A 23,032-nucleotide genomic window follows, 5' to 3' on the forward strand; every position below is an offset into this window, starting at 1 on the left:
TGCCTCAGATCTTTCTCTGTCTTGGCTGTTTTTCTCTGATCACCAACTCAGCTGATGAATTCAGAGCAAAGACTCCTGATGTTTCTGTTACAACAAGCTTTGCTTTGTTTGGGGATATGATTATATTATTCTAAAGTTGCTTCAGGAGGACAGAATATTTTGGATATTATCTTATTTAGCATCCCAGTTCAATTTGACCCTCCTGTAGCTAAAATGTCTGTGAATTGGATTACAATATTGTGCTTATTCTAATTGTGGGAAACTGATGTAACTGGACATTTTGTCTGGACCTTACTAACCAGTTTGACCTTTTCCAGAAACCCAAGGATATGTAGCTAGGGAGATGCAGTCTCTCTGCTGAGTGCCCATACAACATACAAGATTACAAGGCTGTGTGGAAAGCCTGGTGCAAAAACACAATCGGGAAAGAGTGTGCTTTCTTGGTCAGTACAGAAAAGACAAGCAGTCAGTGTAACACTCAAAAAGGAAGATACACCATAAATGAAGACACCCAGAAGGGAGTTCTCAGCCTCACCACAGAGAAGCTTACAGTACAAGACACTGGGGAGTACTGATGTGCTCTTTATGATGACTCTTGTCTCTTCTGAATAAAGGAAATAAAGCTGGCTGTTTTCATAAGTAAGTGTCTCTTTTTTTTTAAATTGGAGAGACTCCCTCCTTATTTTCCTTGCAGAAGAATTCACTTCCCAGGCTTGCTGCCTCACCTGCTCCACCCAATCTCTGCTCTCTGTACGCCGCAGTTCGTTTTACCTACTAGGCTGCTCCTGTTCCCTCACCCTGTCATCTCCAGTTCCTGAATCATATGGGGGAACCAAAAGGACATGCAGAGCCAGGAAGCTGTGTTTAGCTGTCCATTTTCACAGTGAGCCAAGAGTGAGTTGTGTCAGGAGCTGCTTTAAGTGGATTATTTCAATATTTGCATTGTTTTCTCTGTACTTAAAATCACTTCAGTTGTGCCTGTGGAGACATTACTGTGTAATGTGCAAAAGCCAAATGGTTCTGGTTTGGTTTCCGCAGCTGGGCACTCTGGGGGTAGGCACTCTGAGGACTCTGTGCACGGCAGAGCACAGGGCACAAGGGGACTGGCTGGGGTGGCAGAGATTGGGGATCCCAAATGGCTTGGCCCATGAGAGGGTCCATGCAGACACAGCCCTGGACTCATTGCCACCCTGACTTTGAGAAGACTTTCTAGCAAGGCCCTGGACAGAGGACACCTTGGGACCCCAGAGAGAAGGGCTAGGCCAGGGCAAAGGACCTGCTCCATCTCCCATAGCTTGGGATAGGCAAACGAGTGCCCCACTGCCACTGGAATGAGGGCAGAGTGTGACAATGGCCAGGCGAGAGCAGCAAAGGGCCTTTGTCATCAGGATGGGCCGAGCTCTGCTCTCAGCCACTTCCCCAAATGCACTCCAAAATGATCTTAATATCAGTCTTGTAACAAAACATGGTGAAGGACTTCCGCCCGAGGCAAGACCTCAGGCACTTCCTCCAGCAGTGTCACTGTGATGCAGGAGGGCTCACAAGGCAGACACTTTTGAACAGGACACATTGGGCATCCCCCAGCAATGCCCCTTCCCTGGGCTTGAGGACGGCCATGGAGCTGAGAGCCCTCCTCCTGCTGCTGCTCTGCTTCCCAGGTAAGAGAAGGGCTTGGCATGCCTCGGGCTTCCCACACACTCAGGGGGAGTGGGACACCCTTCCCCACCTCCTGCTGCCTGGGGAGCTCCAGGGTGGGGGGGAATCCAACACCAGCAGGACTCTGAGCTGAGCAACTTCAGGGGTGGGGAGGGAAGGAGCAGTCCCAGTTCCCACCATCACATATCTGGCTCCTCCAGGCTCTCAGGACAAACCATCCTGGGAGCAGAGAGCTGTGGCCTCCAAAGCAGCCCCAGTGCTCCCCCAGTTGGCATTTCCCATCACACTGCCCGGCCCCACTCAGCTCCTCCGATTGCAGTCCTGGGTCAGGACAGAGCTGTACAGGGGCACCCGCCTGCCTCCCCTGCCATCCCAGCAGAAAGCACAAAGCTTTCAGCATGTAGTAGGTTGGGGAATCAAGGCAGCCCTGCACCTAGCACAGCCTCGCAACCATGAGTCACTGGGCATTCTCCAAGGATGCAGCATGGAGGAGCTGCAGGCTGCTGGGGGCAAGCTCAGGCCCAGCCACAGGTCAAGCATTTCATCCCCAGCGCACACAGTGCCCCAGCTCCTTCCCTTTGCCCCATCCCACCATTCCATACAGATGGCCATCCGGCTCCTGAGGTGTGCTATGTGGGGAGAGGGTGGTCTTCATTTTGCCTGCGGCAAGGAGCAGTAACAACAGGGCTGGGCTGCTAGTGCAGCTCCAAATACTGCACCACACACGGCTCCATTTAGGCTTGAAGGTCCAACACCTCTAGCACCCACATTTCTGTGGGTTTTAAATCAAAGATACTGGATTTTAAATCACGGTTGCAGTCCCAGCTCAAAGCTCAACACTGCCCACCAGAAATCAACCTTCCCATTTCCAAGCAGGTGAATTTAGCAGGGGGAACGGATCTTGGTTTTTGGAGTTCCTCCAGCCACAAGTGCCCATGGGGGAAGGCTAGAGGCGGAGTTTGCCTGTGTCCATTAGGAGGCTGTGGGCAGCCCTCCATCAGCTCCCCTCTCCCTCACCACCTCTGATATTTACAGCTCTCCAAGCCCAAACACCTCATGCTCAGGAAGGACTATCGGAAGGAAGCTCTCTCTCCATCCAGTGTCCTTACACAGCACAAACTGACTACCACCAGCAGAAAGTCTGGTGCCACGTGAGAGGTGGACAATGTGAGCCCTTAGTGGAGACGACCTACCCAACACAATACCCACGCACAAACCGGGTCACAAATGGGAAAGTTACAATAGAGGACAACCCCATGTATGAGACCGTGTCCATCACTATGACTAACCTCCAGGTAGAGGACTCGGGCACATACTTATGTGCTTACCGTTCCTACTATTACGACTATCTTCCACTCAAGATGATCTCACTGAATGTTTTCAAGGGTGAGTATCTTTTTCCCCACACAAACCCAAGTCTTGTCAGAAAGCAACATCATTCCTTCCCCCACTCTGTCCCCACTCTCCCGCATAGCTGAGCAGCTTCCCCCAACTCCCACAGCCCCCCAGCCTCGCTTGCTGCCTTCCCCGCTCACATAGGCATGTTGTGAAGGAGTCCCACAGACCTGGCTGGCCCTGCAGGCTCTTGGCTCTCTCTTGTCCTGCCCTACCTCACCCCTGCCCTGACTGGTGGGCTGTCCATGAGGGAGTTGCCCCAGGGCAGAGTTTGGCCCAGGTGCCCAGCTCAGGCTGGGAGGCGGATGCCCGTGTGCCCACCACTTACGGGTCAGTGACCACACTTGCTATTTTGCAGAGCTGCACAAGTGGGAGTTGGACAGTCTCTCTGTGCAGTGCAAATACAGTGGCTTGGTGCACAGCACAGATAGAAAAGCCTGGTGTCGGAGTGGTCGGACTGGGTGTGAAATCTGGTTGATGACAGATAACCTTTCAACATGGACTAAGAGCAAAGACCTGGAAAACAAAACCTTGATCCAGGATGATGCCCAGAAAAGGACTGTCACCATCACCATGAAGAAGCTGCAAGCCCAGGATGCTGGCGTGTACTGGTGTGTGCTCTACAGAGGCTCTTCTCCCACCCAGAAAATGGAGATCAGGCTCTCTGTGTCCAAGAGTGAGTACCTACTGGCAGCCAAGTGTGGATTTAGGCAAATTTCAGCCCCACCTTCCCTGCTTGTTCTCCCTCCTGTCCTGCACCACACCACCGAGGAGCTCAGTGCTGCCACCGCACAGCTGACACCCATGTCTCCCTGCCTGCCTGTCTCTCTAGGGGACACACTGGCGGCTGCCCCTTGGGCCTGTGGAGCCAAAGCTTAAGCCTGGCCTTTCATGTTCTGTCTGCTCCTGGCAGAGACTTAGGGGAGGTCCCCATGAGCTCCCACAAACGGGGCCACTCTTCACAACTGCTTCCCACTGGGCCGATCCAGTGGCTCCAGGAGCAGCTTCCCCAGCTCAGCACTTGCCTTGCCCATGCTGGGCACTGCTGGGGACCTCCCACCACTGCCAGGGATTGCTCTTGCTCTAGCCCCACAGCTGCCAGCCCTCCCCGGTCCTTGCCTCCCAGAACCTACAGGCTGAGTGCCTGTGAGAATGCAGTCCCTGGGGGAATCAAAGGAAGGGGACAGGACACCCACCCAATCTGTGACTCATCTCTGCATGAGTAATCTGGGTCCAGCCCCCTTCTGCTCCTCATGCCTGGTGATAGAAGGAGATCCAGGGAGCATGCAGCCCACAGCATGTATTCCAGTGATGGGGAAGGGGTGCAATTGTGCCTGCTTTGGGATCTCACCAAACATGCCGGGTGTTTTCCAGGGACCCAACAATACACACCCAAGGAGTCAGATGATGTCTCTGTCCGGTGTCCGTACAGCGCCTCATACTATGGGGCTGTGAGCAAAGCCTGGTGCAAAGAGGGAGCTAGGGGAGCATGTACCATACTAGTCACCACGAATTTGAAGCTGTCAGGGTACCGGAAGAAAATTCAGCAAGGCAGATTCACGATCCAGGACGACACCCAGCAGGGCATGGTCACTGTCACCATGAAGAAGCTGCAGGTGCAGGACTCTGGTGTGTACTGGTGTGCACTTTATGAACACGGCCAGCTTCTCCGAATGGTGGAGGTTACGCTCACTGTTTCTGAGGGTGAGTACTGACCTGTAGGGAAACGTAGTTGGTTGTAGATTCCAGACTCACTTTCCTACTCTCTCCCTCTAGTCTCTGCACTGCCCAGCTTACACCATCTTCCACATTACATCTGGATGCGTTTCCCTCCCAAACCCTACATCATTGTATGTTCTCATACTATGTTATTCAATGGTATGGAATAGCAGCAGGGATCAGAACTGAACCACGTGCATGTGCTCTGCTGCTTCTCCTTCACCTGAGAGCAGCTTCAGTCGTCTTCACAGAGGTGTTTCTCATTCTCAGGATAGCAGTTCTGCCCCTTTATAGCAACTCATCCCTAGGCTTTCAAAAACTATTAAGACCTTCACTTTTGGTTGCCAAGGGGACAACCTTTAGACCCATATTTTAAAGATCTGTGACTTCTAGGTTTTCTTTCAGCATGATAAGGGATAACAGTAAGGGATAACCTTTAGGCACCTGATTGTGACAGACCAGCACCATGCTGCAGCCTGTCTTTCAGGAATGTGGCAGACCAGCACTGAAGGGATACGGCAATCCAGAAGATGAAAGGGAAAGGCATAATTCTCTAGGTGAAAATCCTAACATGTAGGACTGAATGCAGTCTCTAAGCAAGCAGGCTCCTGCACACACAACCTCCCCTGGGCACAGACACAGTCCTGGAAGCAATTCTTACAGCCGAGTCTTTCACATGCAATGCTCTTTGCTTAGTTTTCGCAAGCTTCTGTCTGCTTAAGCACAGAGTCATTAAGTACTTCATTGCTACCTGAAGATCTTTGCCATAAAACATATCTGCTTGCACTTACAGCACTTCCTTCTGCCATGCACTGGGGTGGGTACACACAGAGTGGGGCTCCTGCTGAGCTCCTTGCCCCTCAGTCCCACATTTTGATCCTTACATTGCTTTGCTTGCTGCCAGCAAGTCTTGATGACACAGGTTACAGCCTGGGCAGCTTGTCTGTGTTGGGTGTCACAGCGGCCATGGATTTATATCCATGTAGCAATGGCAGGGAAATTTAGCTGGTAAATACAAAGCAGCCAAGTAGTGATTATTCTTCGTGTTTGTGATTGCAGTATTGGCTGGAACAACTTTGTCAGGTACTGCAAGCACCAGTCAAGCAACCCCTTCTAGCAACACCCCAGCACCAAGGTAAGGCCTAAAGAAGTCTCTGAGCTTGAACACAGACAAGAGTTACTAATGTCTTGTCCACAATATGCCTGTCTTCCTGGGGTAAGCAGGTTCTGGGCATTCCGAAGACTCCTGCTTAGAGAGGAATTAGATATGACAGGCACCCTTACCAAAGATGGCCTCTTGTCGTGGTTTAACTGCAGCCAGCAACTAAGCCCCACACAGCTGCTTGCTTACTCCCCCCCGCTGGGATAGGGGAGAGAATCAGAAGGGTAAAAGTGAGAAAACTCATGGGTTGAGATAAAGACAGTTTAATAACTAAAGCAAAAGCCACGCACACAAGCAAAGCAAAATAAGGAATTCATTCACTACTTCCTATTGGCAAGCAGGTATTCAGCCATCTCCAGGAAAGCAGGGCTCCATCACCTGTAATGGTTACTTGGAAAGACAAATGCCATCACTCCGAATGTCCTCCCCTTCCTTCTCCCCTCAGCTTTATATGCTGAGCACGACGTGATATTGTCTGGAATATCCCTTTGGTCAGCTGGGGTCAGCTGTCCCAGCTGTGCGCCTCCCAACTTCTTATGCACCCCCAGCCTACTCCCTGGCAGGGTGGTGTAAGAAGCAGAAAAGGCCTTGACTCTGTGTAAGCACTGCTCAGCAGTAACGAAAACATCTCTGCATTATCAACACTGTTTTCAGCACAAATCTAAAACATAGCCCCATAAAAGCTACTGTGAAGAAAATTAACTCTATCCCAGCTGAAACCAGCACACCTCTCCTCTTCCAGCTCCTGTCCAGAGTGTAATTACAAAGGAAGAAGCAGATTGGTAAAATCAAGTCACAGTTCCCTGGAATGTAGATGCCTACCTACGTTTTTATCCTTATCTCTTTGGGCTGTGCTCTTTGGAGCAACAGAAACCCCCAGATTCTGCCCCTAAGCCTTTCTGTCTTGATTTTGCTCACTCCTGTCCACGAATATTTAACAATGAAATAGTCCTTGGCTGCTATTTTATCCCTCTATTTACCAGGCTGTCAAATGTAAAGGATTTTCTTCCCCTTTGGACATCTACTGTCATCAACACTACAGCAGCACCTAAGAGTACAATCACACATCAGCTCCAGTGCACCAGGTGCAGCAAAACACGGGAGGAAAAGGCAATACCTGCTCCAGAGAGCCTGGAATTGTTTGAACAGTGGCTTGTTTTTAAAGCCTGGAGAGTAGTTTAGGAAAAGGTCAGAAGGCACAGCCAGGTAGAAAAATCAAGCTAGCTTTGCTACAGGAGAACCAGACCCTCCTACCAAGTGCATAAAAGCTAGTGCATAAAAGCTACTCCTGTCCCTTTTTTTGGTCACTGTTTGGTAATGGGCTGCACCAGCATCATGCTGTGCTGCCATCTAACACTGTAACTCCTTTGCCCTCCTGGTTTCAGCTCAAATGTAAATACCTTCATCCTACTCGCTGGGGTCCTGAGCATTCTGTTCATCCTGGCACTCACCAGCTTGATAACACTATGCGTCAAGCGGCGCAAGCAGCTGAAGAGAAGAGGTATGTGGAGACTGGTGATGCCTCATGTTCTAGTCTGTATTAAACAGGGCCTTCTCTGGCCATCACTTTTTCACTCCAGGCGAGCTTATTCCCAACCCACAGTGCCCTGGAGAAGATAAGGCAGTTGAAGCCTGCGAAGCCTTAAGGCAGGTTCCTTGCTGTGATCTCCTCTCACAATAAGTCAAACCCATGTTCCTCCAGACTCTGCACAGGACACCTCTTAACATGTTAGAGGACAAGTGAAGGGAGAGCAATGTCTTCACCAGATTTAGGGTAGATGAGTCCCACTGGCACACCCATTGCTTCTATCACTGGGCAATCCCACAGCCTTCCCCAAAACTCCCTGAAGCATAGGCAATGCCCAGGCATTTCATGCACTTCTCTACTTCTAAAACCTCTGATTTTGGCTCATTCCAAAGGTAACAGACAAGCAGAGGACATCTATGACAAACCAGAGGGCACAGCACAGGTAAGAAAAATGACAGATTTCCCATGTGGTACTGAATCCCTTACCAATAGTCTGTGAGGAGCTGGCTGACCCATCTGATGAGGACCTTGGTGCTCATTTTCGGTTGTGAGCAGGAGGGGAGACGGTGTTTAATGTCATCAGAGAGAGGAATGGTCCTAGCTGGAGAGAGACGGGGGGTAATCAGTGTAAGGAAACTCCAGTAGGAAAAAAACACAGTGGAGCAAATTCTAGTAATCTCTGAGAAATGACTCAAAGACTAGAAACCGAGGTTAGATGATGAGGTTGTAACCTCTATCAAGGAGAAGTTATGAAAGAAAGTTTTCTGTTCTTTCACCTCTGTCATGACTGAAGGTAAGTTCTTACATGGCTTCTCCCTTCCTCCTGGGAAAATCTTGTTCTTCTGATAGCAGCTGTGACCTGGCACTGAATCATGCTAACAAGTGTTTTCCCTTTCTTTTCATAGCTTGACAGCACTGAAAGAATGGAAAGGGCCAAGGATGACAGCAAAGATGTAAAATACATTACCCTGAACTTTAAATCCCGACTCAGCCCTGAGGATCCTCTCTACTGTAATGCTGAACCAAGCCAGGCTCACAGGAAACCCAAAGATGAAAATGTGGAGTATGCTACCATTGCACTCAAGCAGTTACCAACAAATGACAAAGGATGAAGCACAGAATCCCCAAACAATCCAGAAATGGGGGAAAAGAACTGGAATACAAAGTGGGAATGGGAAGTAGAAGGTGTGTAGATGGACACTGGGGAAAAATATAAGTTTTTGCTGCCATGTATATGTTGCCTGTGCATTTTAAGACCTCCCTCCTATCAGAGGCCAGTAGAGAATTTTGCTGCAAGTGTGCAGATTCTCTCCGGTCAGACAGAAGTGCTGAGTAATTCTCAGGATCCCTTGCACATCTGCTTTCTTCAATTCCATTAAAATGCAGACTCTTTTGGAGAGGCAGGTGTGGAAGACTGACCTTTTGAAAAAGAGCAATATTCATCTGGAAATGGATGGGTTTGGTATTTCAACTGTCTTCCCTGGTAGAAACTCTATCCCACTCCTAAGGGTTCAGCTACTATGGCCAAGCAAACTCATTACAGTTCTGTAGGGATAAAACTCTAACCTTGCTGTGACCAGGTTCATTTGCCATGTAATGCGTGGGGGATATGAGCACTGGATTATAAGAATAAGCAGAACCGGCATCTACCTTAAGGCAAATAGCTTGAGAGTGTATTGCAACATGATGATATGCTGCATTGCAAACTTTGCAGACTGAGGATTGTGCTATATGAATCTGAGCACCAGAAGGTCTTGTAGCTACAAAACAACAATGGTGCATATAAGTAATACATACACTTTTTGAGACTTAATGCAAATTCCCCTATAACCTAAATTTATCAGTCTACTTAGGTAAGAAGTAAGATGGTAAGAGGCTTTCGAACTAAAGCTAAATGTTTAGCTTTAGATCAAGAAATAGAGTGTGCGCAGTTGAATTTCCCTTGTGCAGACTGCCCCACCCTTTCACCACCTCCTAATCAAAGGCCCTTACTTTGTTCAAAAACTTCTAGCTAGCCTGCTGCCTTACACCCTCTGCTCCCCAAGAACACACAAACTGGCTGCTTAAACCAAGGCAGTGTGGAATCAGGACAAGCAGGGAGAACCAAAAATTAGTATTTCTGGAGAAAGGAAAGAAGAGAACAACATGTGGTATTGGACTAGAGGAGTGGAAAGGGCACTGGGATGTTTTTGAACAGAATTTGCCTTGCTGTGCTAACTGCAAGCATGAGCCCTGAGACAGACATGAGGAAGGTCTGTACTGACAGTAGCACAGAGCAAGAAACTGGTGGGCTGTGCAAAGAAATTGCAGTTAAGTATGACACAGACAGCAGCGGAAGAAGTATGGGCATAAGAGGGCTGGTCTCAACATCAGATGATGTAACAGAAGGGACACAATGGTAATTAAGAGTGGATTACTTACAGATGTAAATGCCCAAGTAAGTCAGACACGCAATATATTTATAGATCTCCAGTGCAGCTCTGATGCATGCTGGCAATTTCCAAGAGCTGCCACAGGAACACTGGACTGGCTGGGACCTCATCAAACCCTGCTATCCTAAATAATCACACCATAAACTATCAAACATGTTTTTGAAATGCACTTGGTCTCTCGCCTTCATTGTTATGAGGCATCTTCGCATCTCTGCAGCTATCATTATCTAGCCAGTCTCAGATGTAGCTCTGTTCTTTTGCAGCATTGTGCTATACTTTAAACAGCTCTTCCCAGCCTATTTCACCAGTGCAGCTGCTTGTTTGGAAGACCAATACAAACCAGTACTTCCAGCACTTTCTATTTTTCTGGCTACAACATAGAAAACAATCTTTTGCGGCTTCTTCTGAAGTCACAGGAGACTAGAAATGCATGTGCAGTTTCATGGGAGAGCTCACCGGGGCCTTGGAAAGCGATACTGTTACTTCCCTCTCTCTGCTGGAAATACTCCAAATGACACATTTGCTGCCTTTATTTAGCAGTCATGTGGTGAGCAATACGAAATGAGTTTGCTGGGGCTCAGCTCAATTTCTGCAAAAGACCAGAAACCCTTGCACTTTATTTGGCTGCACCAAGCTCTGCTGACAGGTGGCAAATTAAAAGGGCCTGAACCGCTCCCTAATTCACAAGCCAGTCACATCCAATAGGCTTTTCTTGTTATGGCTGCAGCAGGGAAGCTGATCTACTTTTTGAGATTTTCAGAGTTGACACGTTTAACTTGAAATGACAGAAAGAAAAAGAAAATGGTTCTGGAAATGGTTCATTCAGCCCAAAATTTGCCTATTTGCTATTCATGCAGTCAGTTACACTGGGTCAAACAGTGGAAGAGTAATAGTAGAAAACAATCAAGTGGAAAAGAGACATTTTCAGGGAGGCAGTTGCTTCTGATCAAAGAGAATCCACATTTGTGCTCACTGGAGCAAGAATGAGCAAAAACTGCAATCAGTAAGCCTCACAGAGAATTTTTGGATACTGTAAGGTACCATTTTCTTAAACACTAATCAGAGGAAAGAAAAAGAAGGCACATTTATGAATGGACAGACCTGCAGGTTTATCTGCCTGTTAAGAAGGAAATAAGCACACAAGTTAAGAAGCCAGGGTCTACTGGCACTTGCATGGAAGATCTCCAAGTAAATAAATTCAAAAAAGAAAAAACAGTAACCCATCCACAGCATAGCAGTTTGCTAACACCTAAGGAGGCTCCCATAACTGCAGCCCTGAACTACTGCATCAGTATGGCACTGATGGGCTCTGAATCAATGCCCCCTTGATCTTACGTCCTTTCTGCTAGGTACAAAATAAAGATGTCTGTTTTGCTCATCTAAAGCACCTCACAGCTTCACCCAACACAGTGTTCTTGCCTTCCTGTCTTCGGTTTTATGTCAAATAGGAATGCTTCATGCGCAGGCTCTTCTAAATCTTCCTTCTCCTGTAAATAACCCACAAGATTATGTCCTTGCCCTCCTTTCACCCTCGTGATGCTGACTGAGCTACCTGCAGAGTCTCGATGAGAGCCACCCTTTCCCTTTCGGCTTTCCAGAAATTCACCCCATGCAAAGCTTGCAAGTAAAGCACCACTGCTGAACTCAGAGGACTCCCAGTACCATAGTTTCAGGCCATCACATGATGCTCTCTTTCAGGCTGTCTAGACTAAATCGTGGCTGTGAGTGGGCAATGCTGATGCCTGAATTTTTAGCCCACGAAAGAAATGCCTGGTGAATTGCTCAATATGCAGGATGAAAAAGATGCCAAGTTCTTGTGCTCATTCCTTCCGGCAGAGCAAGGAGGGGGAAAAGCAAGCTGCTCTTGGGCAAGAGCCCTTTTCACTTTTCTGCAGATTCCTCTCTTGTCCCCTTTGCTGCTCGACTGACATGGAGAAGCTCGTGCACCTCATATTCTGGGTCTTCTTGTCAGGTAAGCATACATGGCCTTGGGTTTCAGTTAACAGATAGGGTAAAGGACTGGTGCAAAATTTAGTCTCTACCTGCACCTCATATGAGATTACTGATAAAGCTATGGGGAAAGACTGCACAGGTCTTGAAACACACTAGATTTTTCCAGATGCAAAGGCATCTTCATTGTAGCACCCAGTTCTTTGGAAGATCAATACAAACACTTACTACAGATTAAGAGTCTTACTGCCTGTCTGTACACTGCAAAGTCCAATGCAATGCAAGCAGAGGGAACCTGGAGCACTGCAGTGTGTTCTGCACTCTACTCTTCCTCCCCAATTACACTGCAGGGGTGGCAGACTCCTTCCTCAGAATTCGCTCTTTTCCCTTAATTTAACAAAGAGCCAGCGGTGATCCAAGTGCTCAGCTTTTCTCATAGGGATCCTTTTGAGTCAGAACAGGAAACACTGTTGACAGAAGTCTTGTGTGCCTGCTCAGAGTGAAATGTGAAATTGCAAAATCCTATTTGTTTGCATTTGTAGGGCTTTGAATGTAAGTTGCAGCAGCTAGGGTTCAAGAGGAGGAAAATAAAACTCAATGAAGGGGGTGTCTCTGAAATCTTGGGCACTTGACTATTTTCAGCTTGGAAAGCAATGTTCATCTGAAATGAGAAACAAGGGACAGGACCCAGCTGGTACTCCCAGCTGGCAGCCTTCTCTCTCCAGCCACATTTTGGAGATCCCAGATACTTGCAGCAGTGCACAGAAAGGCAACAGATTCAGGCTTCAGGAGCGTAAAAACCTGTCTCAAAAATCTGAATTAGTTTGGAAGAAAGTCCGCTATACTTTTTTTCAGTAGGACACAACAAGGGAGGAGGAACGCAAATAGTAAATGATCTGTCAGCAGAACTGGTGGAAAAGATAATGACAGAAAGTTTTCCACAGGGGCATCAGCAAATCTTTAAATGCCATGATTCTGATCAAGAGATTTTTTGCAATGCTGTTTCCATTTAAAACAAAACCAAAAATCAAAACCCCTGGGCTGTTGCAGGAACTGAAGGGGCAGAACTGGAGGCAAGGAGGGATCCACAAAAGAAATAGGAGAGGGAGTTAAAATGTTTAGAGGGATTGCACAGGACTGGACTGGACATGCAGAGCAGTAAGCCTTGACTGGAACATCTGAGCGGAGCAACATATCAGGATGAAGAGTTTTATGTGTTGGATACTTGGAGAACACACATCCGTTTTTATGCCGCCTTCTAGTCAAGCCTGAAAGATCTTCAGTTTTTTTAGTTTACAATTCTCTTAGAATGGTTGAAATTATTATACGAAGTGTTATTAAAAGGCTCAGCCACCACAAAGTCCTCACAAGAGCCTATTTTTTAATTTACTTCTGTTTTACCATTACTTATGGTTTCATAAAAGGCACTAGCCTCTGAATTTTTTCACTAGAAATACAGAGATTTCCACAAACACCACGCTGCACTTCTCTCTGGAAGTATTAATAGCTCAGACTGTCCCTTCTGCCTTTGCCTACCATGAAGAGGAATGGAAATTAGAAATAAGGAACTAAGGCAAAAAAAAAAAAAAAAAAAAGCCAAGCAGCCAAAGACCAGTGGTCAACATGATTAAAATTAGTAGGATATTAAAAGATAGGGTGAAAAAAATTGCTAAGACCCTGGACTTGGAAATTAGGAGTGGGATTAAGAAGTAACCTCCTAAACAGCTAGCTGGACACTGGTTTGTAAGCGTCACTGTGATTCTAGTATTTTCCAGGGTTGTGTTGCTTCTCTCTGGCTGCGTAAAGAGCCTTAAAACGGGGATAAACTTCATGGGCATTTACTGCAAAGGACCTTTTCCGCAGCAGCGGGTACTCCAGAGCCAAATCTGCATCTATGAACGTACGTGGAAGGGCTGACCTCAAGGCCAAAACCCGAAGCAAGCTGCCTTGCTGCAGCTGTATGCAAGTAAGCAGGTTGAACTTTGCAAAGCAGGGGTGTTAACAGCAAGACTAGCCTACTGAGAGTTACACAGAAACAATTTGTCATTACTGGGACAAGCTATGTTTTTATGAGCTGCCTTGTAAAAAGAGCTTTTAAAAATCAAGACAGCTTGTCTGATGCCAACTCAATCTACCTGAGTGCCTAGCTTCATGCTCCTCAGGACCAGAGGAAAATGCAAGTTTGTATTTAATTCCCTAATCGTGCTGACAAACTGCTTCACCTTACTGAGCAGGAGCCAAATGATTACAGAAAGCGTGATGTGGTTGAGCTCCAGACTGCAATCCAGAGCAGCCACCACAGGGCCAGAAGGGAAGGAAGGGACCAAAATTTCCTGAGCTTCAGAAAATCTGCAAATATTAATGAAGCTGATACCTCCTCCTTCCCTCAGTCACCCCCCGCAAGAATAGCTGCCTGGCAAGAGCCAAAGAACACACCAGTCAGCGGGATCACTACAGACATATTTCAAGAAAGTCTGAACCAAGACTCTGAATCTGAGCATACTGTATCTTTCAGGGGGGAAGCAGACAGGTGACAGCCCTAAAGTTGACAGCAGCCATCACTAGAGTTGTAAAAGATGCAAATGACATTTAGCATAAACATAGTGGTAAGGGATAGATATGAAAGAGACTTGACTCACCACTTCTTCCTTCTCTCCTAGTATCCTGTGCTGCAGAGAACGTCACTGTGGTCTATGGAATGGAGGGGGGCACCATTTCTGTCAACTGCACCTATAACCCCTGGCAGCAGCGGTGGAGAGAAAAGAGCTGGTGCAAGCAGATTGATGAGACCAAGTGCCAACATGTGGTGAGCGCCCGACGCTTCTGGCTGCCATTCTTAAAGAACAGGAACGGCACCACTTCCATCAGTGACAATGTCCGTGATGGGGTCCTCACGGTGACCATGAAGCAACTCAAGAAGCAGGATGCTGGGTTGTACCAATGCAAAACTGACTACCTGGGGGAAACAAACAGCTTAAGGAAGGTGCAAGTGGAAGTGCTGACAGGTATGTCCTCTGCTGCAGAGAATGTCACTGTGGCGTACAGAATGGAGGGCAGCTCTTGAGTTCCTACTTAAATTTCATATGTGTCTGCAGATGCCAAAGCCTCACTTTAGTAAACATCTACTTTTGTCTTACTTAAGGAGGTACCATGTTTCATTGCCTCTTTTTAGTTCTGATTTACAGCAACATGACCCCACTGTTATAGAACATCTAACACATGTCATCCCATTACTGCTACCCAGATTAATCTTCTAGCACACAGCCCATTGCCCAGTCTCACCTTGGTTATCTATGCCTAGCTGGGGCACTGGTGTTGGTGACACCAATGAATATCACCCAGAAACATCTGCAGACTAAACTGTTCTGTTTCCATCATCAGCTGTCCTGGAGACCCAAATGCCAGAGGAGCCTAGTGCTGTGCAGAGCATCTCCAGGTAAGCCATAAAACTACTCATGCTGTGATCTACAGTCTTCCTAGGACTAAGGCAGATCAGCATCGGCAACCCCATTTGAAGCTGAGAGGAATACCACCATAGGCATATTCTCTACCTCTCCCTAATCTGTGACAATTCCTAGAGCTGCTGTGTGGTTTCTAAACAGCAGCTTTATCCTAATCCAGAAAATGCAGTGCTTCAGTGCCAAGCAAAACAACTCCTGCAGATCATAAATTATGTGTATGTCAGAGAACCTATTATAGTTGCTCTAACCTCCCAGGCTGTTGTGCACAGGCAGGGACTGCCTGTTGCAGGAGACGTTACCATCTTCACATTGTGTACTACAAGAGTTTCTTTAAAGGTTGAACCATCCCTTTCATTGTTGTATTTATGGTTCCTCATAGCATCCCTCCTGAAGCTGATTTCACTGTCTTCTATATCATTGCTGGATTCCTGGTTATTAAGTTCGTGGTGGCTGTGCTGATCTTTATCGCTGGCAACAGTAGGAAGAACAGAGAAACAGAGCAGAAGAATCCAAGCTTGAATGAGCAGCAGGTCCTCCCTTTCGCTGGTGACGTTGCACATGATGGAATCAGCCCCTCCTGGGAGAGTACCGCTTAGAGCCAAACCAAAGGGAATCCACAGAGAAATGAACATCAAGCCTTTGAAGGCAAAGCTTTGCCACCTGCGGTAAGAAAAGGATCACCTACTAACCATAGGTATTGATGAACCTATCACTCTAGAAAGGGAATGTCACCATCTACCACCTCTTGTCATTGGCACTGACCAACTTTTTCCAACACAACTGAACTGAAAAGATGCTGCCATTAACACATGAACATAATGGAAGAGGATGGGATCAAAGGCCAGAGGGAAAGGAGGAAGATGAAGTCTTTCTGTCAAGAGATCCAGCACAGACTTATTTATCTCTATCTGCAGAGATGCCTCCCCAGGCATGGTAAAGGTGAGAGAGGTCTGCTCTATTTTCCCCCAGCTTATTGCTAGGCCAGAAAAAACTTTGCTGCTCTATACAGCTACTGGCAAATGCTTTGTTATAAGTAAGACTACAGATACACCTGCAAACATAAATAGAAGTTCAGGTAACACATCTCAATGATCATGTGTTGAGCAACTCACACACACATCCACATAATGTAAAAATGGAAAGACATGGTTCTGTCTCAAATCTCAAAGAAACTTCTCCTGATTCATTGAAGATCAGCATTAAAGAACTAATAGCTTTTTTCAAGGTGTCCTACATGTCTCTACAAAACACTCAAACGCTTCCCCCGAAGCATGAAATATAACCAGAACTAGATGGTTTGTATTGAAAGCTAATACAGTTTGTCTAAAAATCAGCTTTTTAACTGAGATTCTACTCACTAAAGACTGAAGCTTTTGACATGCTTTTGGCAATGCCATGCTCTGCTATCATCTCCAGTCACTGCCAGTAGCTGCACCACACCTCCAGGCAGAGTTATTCCAGATACTCATCCCTAGTATCATTCCACAAGGGTCTGCACTGAGACTGATCAACTTCATGTCATCCCAGAGCACTGCCAGGGGAGAGATTCTCTTTCCAAGGTGATGGAGACTAGCTCCCAAAAACTGCCTCTGACAGTGTGGATCCTTGGTGAATAGTCACTGTGGAAACGCATAAGGAACTGCAGAACATAACAGAAAGGGATGTGAAGTCTACACACAGCTCTGAGCGTGCTTCCTCATTTCTAAAATGGCTTTGTGAACAAAGAATGAACTGTCTCTCTGTATTTCTCCCTGTATTTTTTCTGCTCTCTCATGGGGATGTTACCAACATGTGATCATTGTTCATCACTCCCCGAAGTGAAGCTGCATTTAGCTCTCCCAGGAAGATCCCCAAACCAAGGGCATTCACACTTCTTTTCCCTGCACTGCCTGCAAAGCTAAATAAAATCAAACTGATTATTTGACTTGGTGTGGATTCATGATAAAGAGCTGCAGTACACCAGATCACAATATGTCACCCAAAGAAGAGGTAACACTTCAAACATGCTGGTGTGTTTATAACATACAGAAATGCTCTGAGCCAGCTGGGCAGGTTGGCACGTCCAACCAGGTCCATTTAGCACCATGCAGAAACAGCAGCTCAGATCCCAAAATCAGATCAGCCTATGCATGGTTGTGCTCTGTCTAAACTAATTTCCTCTATTTCCAGAGGGTAAATTAGCCCATACGCAGTCACACAACACTGCAGCTGTACTAACACAAACCTAGCTTCAGTATTCCCGGACAGTACTGTGATGTCCAGCTAGATGAGCTACAAAACAAGGGAACTGCAGCTCTAACCAGTAGATCTGGGTCCTAGTTCCAGCTGCAACCTATTGACAGACCTCAGGCAGGGCCATCCACTGCCTCTGTGATGGCACAGTGATGGTTCTCCACCACTATACAAAGGCTTTGGGAAATAGGGATATCAACCTTGCATGTAAGTGCAAAGCAGCAGTAAGGATGAACACATCCAGCTGAAAGCTGCTCTGTAATATATCAAGGTAGCTCTAGAGACCAAAAATGCCTATTTCTTTTCCAGCTGCACAGCCTGATTGCTAAATACGGCTATCTAATCTAGACAACAATATATTTAAAGCGAAGAAGCAGCCAGTAAACATTGTGCAGCCTTCCCACCCAAGAAGCAATATTAAGATTGTGGTTAAAAGATATTCTCAGCAATTCCAGACTGGCATAATTGCTCTAGGCAGCAGACGACTGCAAGTGACAGAGCAAGTTAGCTTCCTCTGCAACAGAGAATTTCTCAGTGATAAAGCAGCTCTGGGATACATTTTTTTCTGCTATGCCCTAAAACACTTTCTACTTCAGGATGGGGGGTTTTCCAGCCCTGCTGCTCTTGCTGGCACTACCAGGTAAGGCTTAGAGACTCTTCATTTCCCCTAGGAACAGGATGCTCTCTGTGCTGTTGCATGCATTGCACACTGTTACTGGCTTGAGCACCTTTTTTTCAGGCCATCTATAGTGAGGCACAAAATGAGATTCCCAGAAGTCAATGAGGGGAGGAAATGTTCAGCCTGACATTTCCTTATTTTAATTATACAAGCTTTTGGGTTCTCATTTTTGCTTACAGTAGTTCTGTATTTTGTCCAGAAACTGAACTTCATGGTGGGACATCTGGCAATCTTTGCCCTTCTGAGACTTCTCTCCCATTATTGCAAAGTTCTGACTGAAATCACCTAGCATATGGGGAGGAAAATCTAGGTTTATTGCTCTCTCATCATGAATCAGGTATTGTCATAGACAGGCTAGCTGCTGTTTGCTTTCTTACTGCAAATAAATACTGAGTCCACAGAGAGGAACAATAGGAATAAAAATGGAAAAAGGGTAGTGGCACTAAGGCTAAGCATGGATGTTTATTAGGCAAACCGGCAGAGTTGAATTACTCTTCTCAGAGGCCCATCATGAGAGTCCCAGTGGTATAATGTACGAAAAAATGGCATACTAAGCTGTGACTAGTTGTAGCATCATTTTTTTCTTTCTTTGGAAGAATCATGCGTAGCAGGAGAAAACACACAAGTGTTTCTGCATACAGAGGGAGAGTCCTAACTGCTTATATGACATGCACAAGAATTCACATGAAAAGAAATTTTGGTGCAAGGAGCTGTGAGTTCCCCTTTAAAAGAAAGGATTAACCTTAACTGTGCACTGCATCATTCAGTTGACCTGATAGACTTTGGTTATGACAGCACTTCGAAGAGGGAATTCTGGCACATATCGGTGGAGGGGGGGGGGATCTGGAGAATATTCTGCTGCAAAGAATACAGATGGTGGTTTCACTTGAAGGTGAGCTATGAGGTCAACAGTGTGCCAGGTGGGAGACAGCCAAAATAAATCAAGAATGATGTGTCATTTCCATTTTTGTTTCACAGCAAAAGATGGTGTATCTAGACATAGAGATCCCACTAGATGTTATCAAGGACAGGCTAAAACTATATAATATTGTTCAACATAGAACCACAATTGTACCTGTATGTATCTAGGGGCAGAAGTGGCCAGGAAATTATTTTTGCCATATGAAATAAAAAAGTTTCAAAGGAAAAAAAAAAGAAAATAATCAATATCTTACGGATTACCATCAAAAACAATGAATACAATTTTGTAGGATTGTATTAATCAAAACCAAATGGGCTTGGGACAATATTTCAAGTAAGTTGATGGAAACTAAAAACCAATACTTGCTTTTGCACAAAATTTTCCATTCTGTTAAAAGTGTTTTACAGCCACAGAAACCTTTCACACAGAAAAGCTTTGATAATGCATGTAGAAGACTCATGAGATGGAGCAACAACATCTTAAACTTGAACATATGTATGAGGCATAAGAAATATGCTGAGGTGGCTCCATGTCCCTGCATCCGGGGAATTTGACAGCAATAACAGTCCTGGAACCTGATACAGCTCATGTTCAGGAAGGGGAGCAGTAATCCAAATTTCCCATTTGCCACCCTAAGTTCATCTCCAGTGACCACCCTCCTCAGACTGGGGCTGGTTATTTCCTTGTCTTCTGCAAGTTCTCTTTGTGCTGATATTAGCTCTGCTCCTTTGTTGGGTGAGATGTACGTCACAATGGGGACTGATTTTTCCTGTCTTCTCCCTCTAATGAATCAGCATCCTATTTTCTTTAGCACTTGTAAGGCTGTTTGCAAAAAAAGGGAACTCCCTGTCCCTCCATTGCTCCTATTCTGTGATAGCCAACATCAGGAAACTTCAACATTTTATTTGGTGCAAAATGGTGTCCTGAATTAGATGTCAACCTATTATCAGAGGTAACTCTGATCAAAGTATTGTTAAAGTAGGAAGGACTGAAATGATGAATGACTTCTCATGGAAAATGATTAGAGTGTGGCTGAAAAAGCTCCAACTTAATGACTCAGGAGAATATCATCTTGAGAGCCATTTCCAGGGGAGAAACAAACTACTGAAATAGGCTCATGCTGGAAGTTTTGGGTGAGTTAATCAAAGAATTAATGATCTTCTAAAAGTCAGCAATTTCTTACCACTTGACAAGAAAGATTACAGGTCAATGTTAAAGAACTCTCTTCTGAGCCTGGAAATTTCCTGAGACACAGATAATTTCTGAATTTCTTCTTTTTAAACAGATTTTTGGTACATACTAATGGTATAAACAAATTGCAGCCAACTGGTGGGGGGAGTCTGGCTTGGCTTCATTGACTAATGCAATTTTACATTTACACCAGCAGATGAAACAGACTCCAAGCAATCTGAATCTTTGCCTGAATTTCTACCCGAGTTCATCTCTTTGCCACTGCTCATTAGTAAACTTCTGTATTTGTTTTAATATTTGACTTCCTTTTCTGCTTTTAGCCAGCATGGAAAGCAGAAAAACAGAAGATGCTTAGTGGAAGGTATTCTTTGATTTTTCTGACATGACTGAAAAATGTGTACAGGAATCACATGGCGCATTGCTTTCCTAAGATCCTTCCTTTCTAACAGCATTTAAATAAGCAATTCAGTTTTCATATCGTTCTCTAAACCAGTATGAATTTGCATGGCTGACCTATACCTTCTATAAAACTTGCCTCCTGAAGGAACTGTCCTTTCTGTTTGATCTGTCACAGGACCCAAACTTGTAAGGAAAGCAGAAACCAAATCTCATTTGTCCCTCTGCACATGATATAATCATTGAATAAGTAGGTTTTCCAAGGCATCATGCAATCAAGTATCAAAGATTTTGCAAGAATGAAAAAAAAACCACCAGAGGACCACAACCCAAAGGGAAGAAAGCTGCGATCACAGTATGTCTGTTCTTGCCCTACTAGCTACTTACTACTAGTTCTCTGGCTGGGCTTACACTTGATATTTTCATTTAGATACACTGATAACAGGTACTATCCAACAACCCAAACAAAACTCTTACCTGAGGAACTGATTGATCCCATTCCTGTGATTCAGCTGCATTAACTAACCTTCTTTTACTGGTAGAGAGCACAGGATTAATTTTATTGCGTAACTTCACAATTTCATAGCGAACAAGCAAGCAGTAACTCTGGACCATTCTACAAACCTGCAAAGCAGGATTTTTTAGCACAAGAAAAAGTCACCAGGGATGGACTGATGTGGGAAAATCACCTGCTCTTGTTTTTTTTTCCAAGGGGAAAATTGGAATTGGGATGCAGATTTGGACACCATTTCATTTCCCACTAAGGAGGGGGATGTTGCCAACTCCACAGATGACAGCAGTAAGGATCACAGGTAAAAAACAAAGACTCCCAAATTCTAGAGCATTCTGGATACACTGCAGGATTTGAACAGTGGTATGACAAACAACTGAAGCATGTGCACACACACACATACACACACAAGGAGGCTTCCCCTTCTCCCCTATAGAGTTTTGTCCAACCTCCCCAAGTCCCATGAAAAGCTGTAGAAGGTTCCTATCAGTTTCAGGAGCACTAGCTGAGGCTTCTACTGAAGATGCTCGGTTTGACTGTGTTCTTACTTTCTACCTGGTTAAAAAAGGGACAACTACATGGGCCATGCAATGCTACAATGACTCTGCCTTTTGTACAAGCAGGCCAGCCTAAGACCAATCCCAGCTAAACAATGTAGCATGTCAGGAGAGTTATTACCAGGCCTGACCAAAGGTGACCCTATTAATGATCCTGATCAAAGACAGACCATGAGAGGGGCTACTGCATCCTGATGAGGGATGCCTTTGAACTCTGGCAGCACTGCAAATGACTGTAGGAAGAGAATTCAAGCTCCTGAGTATTCCCCAGGCTTGCCGAGTGCCAATGAAAATACAGCTGGGATGGATCCTCTGTGGCTGTAGATCAGTACTGACCTCACAGAACCACACTTGTTTTGAGACAGCAGCGGTAATATTTGCATGCTGCATTTTTATTCTGGAACGATAATCCATTTTCAAACACACAAAATCCACTCCCAAATTAACCTAGTCACCTCTGGTGCTGTAAACAGTAATGGAGATACCATGCTTTTCCCTGCAGGACTCTCTATGCTCTCATGGTGCTGAGTTCCTTCCTGCCTACAACTGCTCTGATTGCTACTGTTTTACTCCTCCTCACCACTTACATCAGAAGGAAAAGGGCAGGTAAAGCTCCCTAATCCTCTTGTCTAGTTTTCCTGCCCCTACAGCTTGTTGTCCCACCATGCTGAATGTAAGGAAGGTTCATAGCAATGATTGTCCAGGGAGGCATTGAGACTGAGCTGAGAGGGAAATGCAAGATGTGAGTTAAATCGCAGGGAAGGGATAGTGGGGGTAATAATTTTTAAAATGAAAAGGTAAGGTGTAGTTTTACACTCAAAGGAGATTCTGTCCTTCACGGCAGGAAAACAGATGGACTTTGGCAGACATCCTTCTTTCAGACAAGCAGCACTGCAGGTAAGACATCATCAGAAATCCCACATTCCTGGTGCTTTGATCTCTGTCATGCAGAGGCACTGGCTCTGTGTTCACCATTCATGGGGATTATAAAGCATGCAGTACCATACATCTTACAATGGATGCGTAGCATCCACTCAAGCTAGCTGACTAAAGCTAGCTGTCTGTATTTGTTGATTGTCTGACATCTTGTTGCAAAGCAGACACAACCTAACTTGGTTATTTGAGTTAAGTCATAGCCCTTCTGCATATTTTTGTTTATAGTACTCAGAAAAAGAAATGTAATAACAAATATATAATTTTGATAATTAGCTGGCCTTGAATCTTCAGTAACACTACCAAAG

The 23,032-nt window shown here is 45.6% G+C and overlaps 2 protein-coding genes across 2 annotated transcripts; both read left to right on the top strand.

Annotated features, from left to right (window-relative positions):
- The first annotated feature begins 1,497 nt into the window (after positions 1–1,497).
- On the top strand, positions 1,498–8,840 carry LOC142043483 (polymeric immunoglobulin receptor-like). Its single transcript, XM_075054706.1, has 8 exons — positions 1,498–1,658; positions 2,692–3,042; positions 3,410–3,727; positions 4,426–4,755; positions 5,830–5,905; positions 7,318–7,433; positions 7,853–7,902; positions 8,366–8,840. Exons 1-8 carry the CDS (start codon positions 1,616–1,618, stop codon positions 8,570–8,572), a joined length of 1,491 nt encoding a protein of 496 aa, XP_074910807.1. The 5' UTR covers positions 1,498–1,615; the 3' UTR covers positions 8,573–8,840.
- Positions 8,841–11,686: 2,846 nt separating this feature from the next.
- LOC142043552 (triggering receptor expressed on myeloid cells 2-like) lies at positions 11,687–17,215 on the top strand. The gene is made up of 4 exons (XM_075054853.1): positions 11,687–11,864; positions 14,503–14,847; positions 15,224–15,278; positions 15,683–17,215. Exons 1-4 carry the CDS (start codon positions 11,687–11,689, stop codon positions 15,897–15,899), a joined length of 795 nt encoding a protein of 264 aa, XP_074910954.1. The 3' UTR covers positions 15,900–17,215.
- The last annotated feature ends 5,817 nt before the right edge of the window (positions 17,216–23,032 follow it).

Source organism: Buteo buteo, chromosome 23, assembly GCF_964188355.1.
Source record: "Buteo buteo chromosome 23, bButBut1.hap1.1, whole genome shotgun sequence".
In the NCBI taxonomy this organism is placed as follows: Eukaryota; Metazoa; Chordata; class Aves; order Accipitriformes; family Accipitridae; genus Buteo; species Buteo buteo.

What these genes read in the sequence shown, in the direction of transcription:
- LOC142043483 (XM_075054706.1), top strand. Translation starts at nt 1,616, where the DNA reads ATGGAGCTGAGAGCCCTCCTCCTGCTGCTGCTCTGCTTCCCAG. An exon ending in TACGCTCACTGTTTCTGAGG is followed by an intron (nt 4,756 to 5,829) that starts GTGAGTACTGAC and finishes TTGTGATTGCAG; the next exon opens with TATTGGCTGGAACAACTTTG. An exon ending in CAAGCAGCTGAAGAGAAGAG is followed by an intron (nt 7,434 to 7,852) that starts GTATGTGGAGAC and finishes CTCATTCCAAAG; the next exon opens with GTAACAGACAAGCAGAGGAC.
- LOC142043552 (XM_075054853.1), top strand. Translation starts at nt 11,687, where the DNA reads ATGAAAAAGATGCCAAGTTCTTGTGCTCATTCCTTCCGGCAGAGCAAG. An exon ending in ATTCTGGGTCTTCTTGTCAG is followed by an intron (nt 11,865 to 14,502) that starts GTAAGCATACAT and finishes CTTCTCTCCTAG; the next exon opens with TATCCTGTGCTGCAGAGAAC. An exon ending in GCTGTGCAGAGCATCTCCAG is followed by an intron (nt 15,279 to 15,682) that starts GTAAGCCATAAA and finishes GGTTCCTCATAG; the next exon opens with CATCCCTCCTGAAGCTGATT.